This window comes from Aureobasidium pullulans (assembly GCF_000721785.1).
Source record: "Aureobasidium pullulans EXF-150 unplaced genomic scaffold scaffold_13, whole genome shotgun sequence".
NCBI classification, from domain to species: Eukaryota; Fungi; Ascomycota; class Dothideomycetes; order Dothideales; family Saccotheciaceae; genus Aureobasidium; species Aureobasidium pullulans.
In genome coordinates, this window is record NW_021941033.1 from 584,036 (window position 1) to 596,604 (window position 12,569).

The 12,569-nt window shown below is 50.0% G+C and overlaps 5 protein-coding genes across 5 annotated transcripts; 2 read left to right on the forward strand and 3 right to left on the reverse strand.

The window, feature by feature from the left end:
* Positions 1–192: 192 nt before the first annotated feature.
* Positions 193–1,349, forward strand: M438DRAFT_356863 (putative 2OG-Fe(II) oxygenase family oxidoreductase; the record flags this gene model as incomplete). Its single annotated transcript, XM_029907127.1, has 3 exons — positions 193–476; positions 531–597; positions 654–1,349. 3 exons carry the CDS (start codon positions 193–195, stop codon positions 1,347–1,349), a joined length of 1,047 nt encoding a protein of 348 aa, XP_029759043.1.
* A 1,000-nt stretch (positions 1,350–2,349) lies between these two features.
* Positions 2,350–4,249, reverse strand: M438DRAFT_336830 (uncharacterized protein; the record flags this gene model as incomplete). The annotated part of the gene is made up of 4 exons (XM_029903924.1): positions 2,350–3,383; positions 3,432–4,006; positions 4,054–4,181; positions 4,232–4,249. The coding sequence occupies 4 exons, from the start codon at positions 4,247–4,249 to the stop codon at positions 2,350–2,352; spliced, it is 1,755 nt and encodes a 584-aa protein (XP_029759044.1).
* A 999-nt stretch (positions 4,250–5,248) lies between these two features.
* M438DRAFT_48764 (uncharacterized protein) lies at positions 5,249–8,361 on the reverse strand. The gene is made up of 3 exons (XM_029910135.1): positions 7,143–8,361; positions 7,061–7,088; positions 5,249–7,007 (listed from the first exon to the last, which is right to left on the reverse strand). The coding sequence occupies exons 1-3, from the start codon at positions 7,877–7,879 to the stop codon at positions 5,397–5,399; spliced, it is 2,376 nt and encodes a 791-aa protein (XP_029759045.1). The 5' UTR covers positions 7,880–8,361; the 3' UTR covers positions 5,249–5,396.
* On the reverse strand, positions 7,978–10,185 carry M438DRAFT_276684 (uncharacterized protein; the record flags this gene model as incomplete). Its single annotated transcript, XM_029900869.1, has 2 exons — positions 7,978–9,691; positions 9,974–10,185. The coding sequence occupies 2 exons, from the start codon at positions 10,183–10,185 to the stop codon at positions 7,978–7,980; spliced, it is 1,926 nt and encodes a 641-aa protein (XP_029759046.1).
* Positions 10,186–10,232: 47 nt separating this feature from the next.
* On the forward strand, positions 10,233–11,813 carry M438DRAFT_322175 (NAD(P)-binding protein). Its single transcript, XM_029902951.1, has 6 exons — positions 10,233–10,612; positions 10,668–10,738; positions 10,791–10,996; positions 11,050–11,131; positions 11,187–11,466; positions 11,519–11,813. The coding sequence occupies exons 1-6, from the start codon at positions 10,579–10,581 to the stop codon at positions 11,779–11,781; spliced, it is 936 nt and encodes a 311-aa protein (XP_029759047.1). The 5' UTR covers positions 10,233–10,578; the 3' UTR covers positions 11,782–11,813.
* The last annotated feature ends 756 nt before the right edge of the window (positions 11,814–12,569 follow it).

The following is a 12,569-nucleotide window of genomic DNA, read 5'->3' on the forward strand; positions in this document are numbered from 1 at the left end:
ACATTGCAGGTGCATCCTGTCAGGGTCCAGCTGCGGATCAGGTCCCTTCCATCCATGAGAAGCGTTGCCTTCGATTGGGTTGCTCTTGCCAGATATAAAATTCGTCGCATCGCCGCAGGAGATTCTTCTGCATCATCAACAACTCAATTGAACATCAACAACCAACATCAGCCACCAGCAAAATTTTCCATCATGCCTCATCAGATCTCTCCCAGTCCTTACGCCGACGACCGCGAATGCTCGGTCGCCGAGCTTCAGACCATCTCGTTTGCAAAGCTCGCCAGCTGCGACCCTGAAGAGCAGCACAGACTCATGATTGCTGCCGAGCAGGATGGTTTCTTCTATCTCAACATCTCGGATTTGGAAAGCAAAGGCCTCTGGAGTGATTACCAAGGTGTCTTGGATGTCATGGCGTCTTGGTTCGAGACTCCGATGGAAGAGAAGGTCAAGTTTGCATATGGGTCTGACGTTCAAGGGTGAGTCTCCTACAGCAAAACACATCACCCGCACAGACTGACACATAATTTCAGCTACAAGCCTTTGGGACTCCAGACCGGCGCTACTGAGAAGTCCAAAGATGGATTTGAGACTTTGAGGGTGAGTTGTTCTTGCATATCCGCATTTGGCATAAGAAGCTGACGTTGATGAATTAGGTTGCTCAGCAGGGCCTCGATTGGACAGTCAAGCCTCTTCCAGGACAAGTCCTGGCATCCAAGGAGCTCTTCAATGACTTCATCAACAAGTCTCGCATGCACGTCCTCAGCATCTTGTCTTCTCTCTCCGATGCGACTGGTCTCGAAGGCGAGGAAAGATATGAACGCTCCCACCGCGACGATGGTCCCTCGAACTCGTCCATGACTTTCCACCGCTACCCATCTCGCAAAGTCCGCGACAGTGACAACGTCGGACACAACAAGCATACAGACATCTCTTCCATCGCCTTCCTTTTCGCCCAACAATGGGGTCTACAGGTACCTGCTCGTGGTGCACAACCGGAAGATGATGCCTGGGATTGGGTCCAACCCAAGGCTGGTCACGCTATCTGCAACGTTGGCGACTCGCTCCGCTTCCTGTCCGGCATGCGCTTCCGCTCCGTTCTGCACCGTGTTATGCCTGTCGCCGAGATGGAACATTCGCACAGATACTCAATCGCCTATTTCTGCCGCCCTGTTCATGGAACCATGTTCCGCGACTCCGAGGGCAGAATGATCTCTTGCGACACTTGGTTCTCTCACAAGTTTGACATCTACCGTGCTACCCACGAAGAGCAGCGCAAGAACACCATTCTCACTGGTGGAATTGAGAGCGCTGAGAGCCGTTCCAGGATTCACAGCTCGGTCGTGGTCTGATGTTTGACTCATAAAGTTGTCGTTTTTCCTTCCTCATAGTCATCTTACTGCCTGAATGCATGAACCTTATCCCGCAATTAGCTCCAGTTGATGTGACACAAGTCCTTGAAAAGTAGGAATATGATTGATTGATCTGAGAGGACTTTCTGCTCTGAACAACTTCCACTATGCCTTCTGATTCCACACCAATTTTTCCAAAGACCCGATTCCAACACTGAAACTCTGCAAACATGCATTTGCATCTTCGAAAGAAACTCTGCATTCCACAATAGGACTATCATCGTCCTTGGGCAATTTACTCCCCTCACCCCTCCAAGTCTTCACCAACAAAACAGTCTTATCCTCCAAACTCTGTTCATCAATAATGACACAATATCTCATATCCAAACCCTTTACCTCTCCTTGTGTAGATGCCAACATCTTAGCCACTTCTTCCGCTCGCTGATTCAGAAACGGTGATTTGAATCTGACTGTCCAGGGTGGTCGTGAAGGTATCCGCATGGGTCCTCCACCATGCGATAACATCTCTATACTATGGCCTCCAGACTCGTCGTTTTCGTATATCGACCAACTCGTGCTTGTGATTATGCATAGAGTTTGAGGTGCCTCTGTCATTGCGGCGTAGGTCGTGGTTAGGAAGTCATTGATGAGCTGGGGAAAAGTTTGGTTAAGCGCATGGTCGATGATATGGGGTTTGGATGCTTACCTCTGGTGGGATGTTTGCGGTGCATATTACCGGTATCATCGTGGCGGAATTATTTTGGTGGGCTATTGACAAGGAGTCTGGGTGATGTCTCGAAGATGTTGGATATCGCATCTTGGCCGATGACGTATGTTACAATCAGGGTCGCGCTTACTTCGACAGTGTTTGCCAACCACGCTGTCCCGCGGTGAAGGAGATATCGGAAGAAACAGTTCTTGCCAGCTTCTTTTATCATCAAGAATCGAAGATCTACTATACTACAATATCTAAATGTGCAAGCGAAATACAACTCTACAATCAAGCTTCCAACTTCATCCACACAGCCTCGGAAGGAATTCCCTTCTCGATGACCCAGAGCATGTACACACCAGGCGGCATAACAGAAGCATCAGCCGGTGCAGTAACATCAATGATATAATCACCATCTGTGCTCAACACGGCCTCCAATTGAACCATTCTAGCTCCCATATCGACACCGTGAGTGTGGAAGCCAGAGTAGCTGAGTCGGACGACCACATCTTCGCGAGCACCCTCGGCTGCCATCTTGAAATGCTCGCCGTATTTGACGGAGACAGGGAAGGCAGTGATGATGGGGCGAGAGCCGACTTCATCCATGTAGGGAGGAGCGTAGATCTCAACACGGTACTCGGTGGGATATGCTGTGTCTGGCTCCTGCTGTTGATGAAGGTATGACTTGTGACCGTTGTTCTGGAACTCGGGCCATTTTGGATTCGCCAATGACACATTGCCGACAGGATTGTAGAAAACATCTGGATTGGATCCAGCGAGCAGAACTTCGCCTGTTGGAAGGAGAATAGCGACGGAATGATACATCCTTGGGATCTCAGATGTGGCCGATTTTATGAAACGCTGTCCCTTGGACGCGTTGGGGTCGTAGATCAGAGCTTGCAGTGCAGGATCTTCTGCTTGGTAGCCACCAGCGCTTCCTCTGTGTGCACCGTTCATCATAACAATCGTGCCATCAGGAAGCAACACAGGCTCAATCATGGTCTGACCACCATTGGGTAACCAATCATCTCTAATCCAAACAGTATTCTGGTCGTTTGGCTTGATACGGTAGCAGTCGCTCAAAGCTTTGGGGTTTGGTATATCTGCCGAGCTGCCACCACAGACCAGAATAGTAGGTTCATTTTCAGGAGCTTTGAGTGGCAGCAGCACTGCAGCGGCCGATCCTGGGAAAGTACGAGGTCCGCCAGGGATATTCGGAAGCTCTTTGACAATCTCGTCTGTGGCGTAGTTGTAGACGTTTGCTCTGTTGCCAGCTAGAGTGAAAACATGATCGGCTTTGTCTGCGTTCGGGAGCAGCTGGACTAGACTGGGTCAGTGAACAACGCAAACGGTTTGAGAGAATGACTCACGGATGGGGTAAAGGTTGAAGGACATATCCGCATTCTGGTTATCCTCAGCACCAAACTCCAGGATGGTCAAGTTCTTCTGAGGCGGCGCTTGACTGCCGTCGGCTTTGATTAGCTCGTAAGTGGGGTTGTTGATGGAAGCCTCGTTGGTAACCAGAAGGCCAACGACTGAGCCTCCAACAACAAGAACATCGCCGTTTGTCAGAGTTATGCTTGTTGGATACCAGCGTCTTGATTGAAGCTCATTGGTATTGACTTCAAAATCCATCTTGCATCCATCAATGTCGCAAGGGCCGGGCTTGTATCTGCGGACAGTCTGACGGCCATCTTGAAGATTTGTAGTTTTGGCGTCTCCTGAGTACAGTTCGGCTCCGGCAACATTTATCAACGTGCCATCGGGGGCAAAGGCACCCGCGGCGCAAAACGTATTTGACTTCGGAGTCAATTTGCGGAGATCGTTTGTGCGCCATTCGTACTCAACACCAAAGGCCCATAGCCCATTGTCCTGCATGAATGGGTCTTTTGAGTGAGCGCCAGTCTTCAGGTCTACTCCCGGACCACCAAAATTCCGGTGATAGCTGTACTTTGTCAGGAACTATCTCCGCACATCGTTTTGCTGCCATACTTGTCAAGAAAGACCACCGTGTCAGTATATGGTGGCACGAATACCATCTGTGCAGCGCATCCTGAAGATCCAATAGTGCGATAGCTTGCGGCCTCACAAACACTGAATAGGGCGAGTGCCAGCAGAGACTGAGTGTGTGAGTCGATTGTGTTCGTTGTTGCATACACGGGTGCCGTACCTGTGTTGTGACGGTCATGTTGGATGGAGGATTGACGAAACAGTAGGTAAGCCAGAGAATCAAGGTCTTGTTATGTATGCGCAGTCAATCAGTCGAAGTGCACACTGACCACCAGCAAAGTATATAAGCTTCTATCCATGTTGACTGACTGCTAATTTTGACCACGCATTAAGTTTTTCAGCCGCTTGTCAGGGTTGTTGAGTACGATTTCGTCCGCAGTTAACAAGGAAGATTAGCTCGAGATTGATGAAGATCGCTTGCCTATGGAGATGTCGCGTGGGAAATGGCAGAACCGAGAAAGCACGGCTCTCGTATGCCGAAAGTCGGAAGATTAGGCGACGCCAAGCCCATCGGAAGAGAGAATGGAGCTGTTGTTCTTGTGCAAATGTACAAGAAACACTTTAGTCGCTCAGTGGTGGCAAGCAACTCATTTGAATAGTCTTGTCAGGAGCAAGAGCGGTGGAAGCGACGATGTTGATGTTTGAGATAAACTTTTTGGAAGTGCCGATGACGCAAAACTGTCGGCTGTTCTTGAAAGTGTTCCAAAATTAGAAGCTTCTACGGCGACCCATGTGGAAACCACGAAGCGGCTCGTGACATGAAACACGCCTTCCGCGATTAATGTTTGGTGGGTTTGCCAAACCACGTCGGCACTTTCGAGCACCAAACCATCAATTCCATCTCAGTCTCTTGAGTACCAACCAGACGAGCTGACCAAAGGCAACATTGCTTTTGATGGTAGGCCACATGTCTGCACGCTGTGTCCAGATTACATATCAGGAGCAGGATCATCTTGCCTTGTGCCGGCCGGCTACTTAGCATGGTATTTTGAGACGTAGTAGGAGCTCGGTTCCGGCGCAACATCTCCATGATCCTTCTGTGCTGGTCGTTGGGATGGGACAGTATTCTGCCAAGCGGAGATCGATACTGAGGAAGCAAAGACTGGAAGTGCTCGTCGGCTTGTACTTCTATGCGCTATAATCTTGCACCTTTGTGACAATCTTATTCACTCCAAACTCTTGTGCTTGCCGTGGACACTGGCAGCCTAAGGTTATCGAGTTCTGTATAACAACCTTCTGGCTTCGACCGCGCTCGACCGAGTTGCTGCTGGCTGAGCGATATCAAGCCATATCTGAGGCGGCAGCAGTGCTATATTCGAGACTGCTCAGACGCCAGATAGTTCGGCGTCAAACTGCTGCCAATAAGCCCAGAACTCGGGGTCGTCCGGAATAACAATCTTGCTCCAGCTCGGGTTCAGACTCTCAGAATCAAAATTGAACAGGCTCTCGTCAAGTATTTCCAGTGCTCCAGATGTGCCAATCAGGTTAACTGATGAGTCCGTGGATCTTATAGCCAAAGACCTGGAGCGGAGCAATTGTATAAATCGAGGCACATTCGAGCCGATCCACTGTCTGTTCACCGACCTATCCCAAGCTTTGAGGGTGAGGTTTCTGACAGCACTATACATCGCATTACTCTCATCGTGCAACAATCGTGGTTGAAGCTCGAAGGATCTCTCTATCTCTTCCCAGGCACGGTCGATTTCTGGCGGCGGTTGTTCTGTTCGATATGCTATTTCTCCCAGCATAAACAGAAGCGCGTCCAGGGGAAAGAAAGCCATGGCCTGCCAGATAAACTTCTGGATCTCTTTGTTCTTTGAAAAGCTGTTGGGTACCTCTGTAAGCTGCAAGCAGAGGAGGAAAGTCTTGTCGCGCTCTTCCAATGACAAGCCGGCACCTCTCGCATACATATGGTGCCGACGAACAGTCAGCTTGACGCGAGTTGTCGCGCCTCTGCTGAATAGCAAAAGCATATTGTGCATTGGTACCGAAGGGTCGCAGTACTTCAGCAGTCTATCATGCAGTCCTTTGAGTAGTTCTTCGATCCTAGAGTCAACCTCGTCGACGTTTTGAGACGACTTGTCCATGCCGGAATGATCAATAGTGAATGACCCGATCTCGAACCTCGCGCTGCAAAAGCTCATCTCAGTCATACCGCGATAATCCTCAAGACTATGACACATCTCTGGGTGAAGGTCCGTGTCGTTGATGTTCAAAGGCCGCTTGGTATCCCAGAAAGACCTGGAAGAGACGATGGACCGGACTCCGCATTGCTTAGCGCTAAAGCTCTCAAGAAGCACAAGTTCCCACCAAAGACGCCGTCGTAGCTCCGCTTGGAATATCGATACAGATGGGCTCTTGAGCGCTTGTTCCCGATGATAGCCCATCTGCTGTGCAGCACGAATTGCTAATCCTGTCAGCTGCCACAAGACGTTAGGTTCGAACCTTGTCCTCTGGCTGACCAAGAACAGAGCAAAGGCCTGGAGCGTGGTGAAGTTGGGCTTCTGAATGAATCGTGCATTGACAAGAGCCTGCTGAGCTAGCCCGGTGTACAAATCGATTGATTCATCCATCGGCTGACCCATAACTCTCTCGCATTCGTCATGGTTGCAATGAGGTACGGAGCAAATAGCAATCAGATAGATACAGAAACAGAGTGCCTCTTTATTTGCGGGCATCGTTTTCGAAAGACCAGAGGCCACGCCCAAGATGATCTTTTGAACAGTGGGGGTGTGCAATATCTTGACCGGAGGATTGACATTCTCCAGAAAGGTCTGCCATAGCCACATCAGACACGCCGAATTGGGATGCTTGCCAGCCAAGTTAACTGGAGATCCTCCGAGGATGAGACTCTCGGCAACAAACGGGTTCGAGCTTGTCGAAGGCGTCGGGGCAAGATCGGTCTCCGAGTCTTCTTGATTTGTCGGACTAAGAAGCTGTGATTGACGTCAGTCCTGAAGGGTGATCGCACTGGCGAGACTTGTGATACTTCTTTGCCTACTCCAATCCACATAGTGCTGCAAGATGTATCAGTGTTCGGTCAATGCAGAGATATGATTTATGGTAAGCACTTCTCAACATAATGCGAGTGACCTTGATCATTGATGTGTTCAGCAACACTCGACTGTTGCTTGTCAAGATCCGGTGTGTGCTCTATGGTAGAAGACACATTTCCCCGGTCCCGGGCTCGCTTTGCAGCGTTTGCGGCCTTTGCCCGAGCTGGCTGGGTCGGCTTTGAACTACACGGAACCGCGGATTTTGTACATGTCGCACAAGGTCTATGTCCATCGCACCGAACCTTACGAGCCGAGCAAGTCATACAGCTGTGGCCGCGGGTGATGGTTTTCTTCAGCGAAGATGTCCCACTCGGAGGATCGGCTTCCGGCAAAGACATGGCTGAAAGGCCGTGTATTGCGAACGCAAATTCGAGAGGAAAGAAGAAGGAGGCCCGGTCACGGACTTGGAATGCTTCCGAAGATTTTACACTTTGAGATTGAAAAAAGAACGAAAGCAAGACGGCAGCCAGTATGTTGCAAGGAGGGGGCTCGGTCGCGAGCTTGAGGCTTCGGTCCCGAAGGACTTGGCACGAGGGGCGTCCTGCAGCTCCTGAACCGGTGGCGCGTGTCCAGTCTCGATACACACATCGGGTCACTAAGCATACGTCGAGATGCACGAACGCTTCACGCAGATGTACTTGAGCATTTGGAAGGTGGAACGTGAGATGTGAGTTGAGACTGAGCTTTGCTGGAGTTACAAAGCGGAGGTGGCAGAATGCTGACCGCCTTGAAGCTCTGATCGTGAAGCTCATACATACATCCTGAACGCTCCTCCTAGATGAAGTTTATACCAGAATCACGCCTATTCAATGCCAACCAGTCACTTAACGCCATGCACCCGACGTTCGGTCTACATCCAGCTCAATGTGCCTGTCGCATCCAGCACGCTTGACTCGCCAAACAGCCCTTCGAATAATGCCAGGTCAATACCCTGCATGTCCCACTCGCCATCGATCCCTGGAACAGGAGCCATGCTTGAACCATTCACGTTCAGGAAGTCAAGCCCCTCGCCAGTTGAAAGAGTCGGATCTTGAGACACGGTCGTTACTGGCCCAGATCGCTGTATACCATGGCGAAGGAATTCGATAGTGCCGAAGTGCGGAATCTGCAGTTGCAGCCCTTCACCGCCGTCCGTCTCCTCGCCGTGATATGCGAGGCCTTCGCCTACACCGTCACCTGCTTCAACTCCATAACTCACACCATTTGCGACCCTGCCCACAATTTTCAGCAATTGATTGAGGACGCAAAGGATCTGGGATGCGATGACATCTTCGTCAAAGTCTTGTGCGATTGATTGTATGATCTCGGTGATCTTTTCCACCAAACCAATGTCGCTAGATCGGGTATGCACGAGTAGGCTGAAGGCGTTTTGACTGCTGGGCTGCGTTTGCCGGGATCTACAACATTCGATATGTGCAAGGCACAGGACCGTTGCAGCGATGAAGCAAAGGAAGTCGGTCCCACGGCAGTAAAAGTGCGCAGGGTTGTTGACACGAAAGGCCAGGTAACGACTCAGCGTCTCCCTACTAGCATTCACAGCTGTCATCTTGCTATAGTCGCCATACCCTCCGAAAGAGGAGCGCATCAAGTATGGCAGATGCAGCCTAATCAGCAGATGGTACTGAGAGAATTGTGTCATGAGACGATTGGTATCGCGCGCAAGCTCACTTTCGGTGCAGCTACCAGGCGATAGATCAGGCATGAGCCACCATTGAGATGGCATATCAGATGCTGCTTTTTCTAAGAGCAAATCCAATTCCTGAGTTTCAGACAGGTCGTCACCCTTGCGTCGGAGGATGCGATCTGCCACTAGACAGTGTATGCGGTCTATTCGATCTACTGGCTGAAACTTTTGTAAGTCTTCGAGGTTACCATGAGCTTGGAGCGAACTCCGTGGCAGTCCTAGCACGAGACCGAGATACGCATCCATCTGGACCAATCGAAAGCAGGTCATCTCCGCGTTGAAGTATGTCCTTGTCTGCGGTTCAAGGAACTTCAGCGATGGAGAGCTGACGCATCGATGCAATCCAAGTACTTGTGAAGTAGTCGTCGCTCTTCGCACTGCCATCCAAGCTTGGTGCAGATTTCCAGCATAATTTTGGTAGGCGGCTTCTAGCATGATACATTCTATGCCTTCGACAGAATTGACGAGATCTTCGTTCTTTGTGACGAGCTTGATGGCAGTCTCAACAGCATGACACATGATGTTGTGGTACTTTGATCCCGGCTTTGGTGATGACCGGCCATCAGGGAGCACGATTCCCTGCAAGTAATTGCCGAGCAGTAGAAGGCTTCGTGCTATCAGCACAGGGTGTGAACCTCGTGGTGGTAATTGCAGGATGTCTTCTGGAGATGATTGTTGACTCGTGGGGTTGTTGTACAATGTGCAGACGCCATTGTGGAAGAACACCGACAAGCCAATCGGCAATTTTGTGATGAGGTCAATCTCATGTTGACTCGGCCACGCTGATCGAAGGGCTTGTTCCAGATCATCACTCCCCGTGTTGTTCGAGCTAGGCGTGGCATATAGTGAGCGCGTAGTCGCGGTCGAATTGGCATCCTGGCTTGGTCAGACAAAACATCTCGCCAAGGTTGAACACAAAGCTCTCTTGTGCATGCTAGACTCGGCCACGCTTGCAGCTGAGATATGCAAAATTCTTTCCGAATTTGTATCGTGACCAACGAGAGGGCGCCGGTAGTGCCTCCTCTCTATGGATGAATGCCCCAACACGAAGATCATCTTGCATATTCACAGCCTCATCATGTCCAAATGTGTTCACAGTGAAAGGTGATAGTAACGAGGAGTTGCAATGAAAATGGCACATACCGCCGTTATTCCAATCGACTCTGGCGTAAGAACACTGATCTCGGCAGATTGAGGCTCGTCAGGTAAGTCCTGACCGATACAAGGCGTACCACGACGTTGGCAGTTCTGGCAGATCTGTTCGCCCGAACATCGAACCTTGCGTCGCTTGCATTCCCAGCAGCTCTGCGTACCCTTGCGGATCTTTCTACGCTTAAGTGTAGGTTCTGAATCGTGGTCCGATAATATCGCCATTGTCTGTTGTTGGAAACTGCAGTTCCGAGATATGTCGCAATGTTGAGGAAATTATGTTGGATGCTCGGTCGTTCGGCTGAACGCTCGAGGCTTCGGTCGAAACAGCGGGGTTTGTCAGCAAAGATTGCACCTGCTTCCACCGAGCTCGGCGGAACAACCAATGCTCACGCCAACACAACCAACCATTTCATCAGCACCTGGAGAATGTATGAGCGCGGACGATCAAATTTCAAGCTGTGATGTTCTCGTATAAACATGGGCCGTCGCTTCCACCGAACGTTCGACCGGACTAAAAGCCTACATAAACAAGCTCCAGTCTCCTAGCATTTCCTCGAACACAATCAACCATTAGTTACCAAACCTCGAGAACCGTCATATTACATTATCATCAGAATGGTCAAAATCGCATTCGCGGGTGGCTCGGGCAGTAGGTCCTTCATTATTTCACCTATACCATTGCACTAGCACTAACAGCACAACAGATGTTGGCTCGGAGATTATTGATGTCCTTGTTGCGACTCAGAAGCATGAGATTGTGCTATTGTCACGAAAGGTGTGGAGATATGGACCCATGTATTAAGTCTTTGGCTAACAGTTACCAACAGGAAGCTCCTGTTGCCACTCAAGGCATTACCTGGGTTCAGGTAGACTACCAGGATCAAGCTCAATTGACCAAAGCATTGAACGGAGTACACACCGTTCTCTCATTCATTTCTGAACAGGATGATCCTTCTAGCCCCCTTCAGAAGAACCTGATCAATGCGGCAGTCCAAGCCGGAGTCAAGCGTTTTGCACCCAATGAATGGGCCTCGTATGTCATGCGTCCCAGTACTCGATATTCTTCCTCAACCTAATTCCTCTTAGGTCCGGTACTGACCAGATGGGCTGGTATGCCTACAAGGGCGAGATACGTCGTTATCTCCAGCAGCTGAACGATAAAGAGAAGGTGGGTTCTGATAAGCCTGACACTACGCTGTTACTGACGTTCTGTCTGCTTCTAGGTCCTGGAATACACCCTTTTCCAGCCAGGCCTGTTCCTCAACTACTTGACATACCCTTACAAGTCGACCAAACATCTTCAGAATACTGAAACTCCTTTCGATTTCGAACAATGTCGCCACCTCGTGGTCGATGGAAGCATCACCTTTACGACAGTCGAGGACCTTGCTCAGGTCGTTGCTCGAGCTCTGGATTTTGAAAGCGAATGGCCTGTTGTTGGTGGTATCTCAGGCAACGAATTGTCCATGGAGGAGTTGGTCGCTCTCAGCGAGAAGATCCGAGGTAATTTTACCCCTCTACGTGTGTTAAGTCTATACTGACTCTCGATTGTCAGGTAAATCCGCCAAGGTGGAGAAGATTCCCGTAGAAGAGCTGAAGGATGGGTCTTGGAAAAGCTCATGGTCCCCAAAGATCGAACATCCCTCCATTCCAGCAGATCAGGTTGACCAACTGTCGAAGTTCATGGTTGGCAGTATCCTTCTAGGCGTTTCAGCCGGAGAGTTTGTTTGTTCGGACGAGTGGAACCAGTTGCTGCCGGATCTCGAGTTCACTCAGGCAGAGGAGTACTTGACCAAAGCCTGGAAGGATAAGCCCTGAGACAAGCGAGGCTTCGATCTCCTCAGTATTGCAATAATGTTTGATTCTACACTTTCTTTGGTTTCGCAATCGAATTTAGTGATGTCTCGTCGGGCACGTCTAAACAGTCGTGGTTGTCTGTTGGAAAATCAGTAACGCCCACAGGTCGTGAGCATGGTACGTGGCTGAAACCACATTTCTGGCCAGCCTCTTCACATAGCTAGAGTTTAAATGATTTTGCGCTGTCCTTTTAATTCCCCGGACCTGATAATCGAAGTAAGCATGCTACAAAACAGCAATGTCGTAACCTTCCTGTGGCTCATGTGGTTGGTGTTGGTAGCACCCTGGCGGTCGCGACTTTTGGCCGCTCGGGAAACAACTTTCGCCCCGATTTCCGCTCGTCGCGACTTCCTTTCCACTCTTCATGCAAGTCACCCTAAACGACTTCTGCCAACTCTCAAAACATTCTTCGATATTCCAGCGCGATGAATCTTGGTGTCCCGAAATGTGCACTCCCGTTTTGTCGGGAAGTTCGCATGAAAAATCACCAGTATTGAACATTCCGTCGTGTTGCATTGAAACAAGGAGGGTCGCAGCATCCTCCTGCTGATTATCGAATCTTGCATCAACTTGAGACCTGCATCTCCTCCGAAATCGTCGTTGGCGCCTGGCCATGGAACTTCCAGAAAACCAAGGTCTTGTCACATACTTAAGCCTCCTTGCTGCGAGATTGACATTCCTGGGGTCTGAAGATGGCACCAAGCGCATGCCATTCTTCTATCAAGTGTACTTTGATTATCCGATATCAC

What these genes read in the sequence shown, in the direction of transcription:
- M438DRAFT_48764 (XM_029910135.1), bottom strand. Translation starts at nt 7,879, where the DNA reads ATGAGCTTCACGATCAGAGCTTCAAGGCGGTCAGCATTCTGCCACCTC. An exon ending in CACTCGCATTATGTTGAGAA is followed by an intron (nt 7,089 to 7,142) that starts GTGCTTACCATA and finishes TACATCTTGCAG; the next exon opens with CACTATGTGGATTGGAGTAG. An exon ending in GGATTGGAGTAGGCAAAGAA is followed by an intron (nt 7,008 to 7,060) that starts GTATCACAAGTC and finishes CGTCAATCACAG; the next exon opens with CTTCTTAGTCCGACAAATCA.
- M438DRAFT_322175 (XM_029902951.1), top strand. Translation starts at nt 10,579, where the DNA reads ATGGTCAAAATCGCATTCGCGGGTGGCTCGGGCA. An exon ending in AGCTGAACGATAAAGAGAAG is followed by an intron (nt 11,132 to 11,186) that starts GTGGGTTCTGAT and finishes GTCTGCTTCTAG; the next exon opens with GTCCTGGAATACACCCTTTT. An exon ending in TCTCAGCGAGAAGATCCGAG is followed by an intron (nt 11,467 to 11,518) that starts GTAATTTTACCC and finishes CTCGATTGTCAG; the next exon opens with GTAAATCCGCCAAGGTGGAG.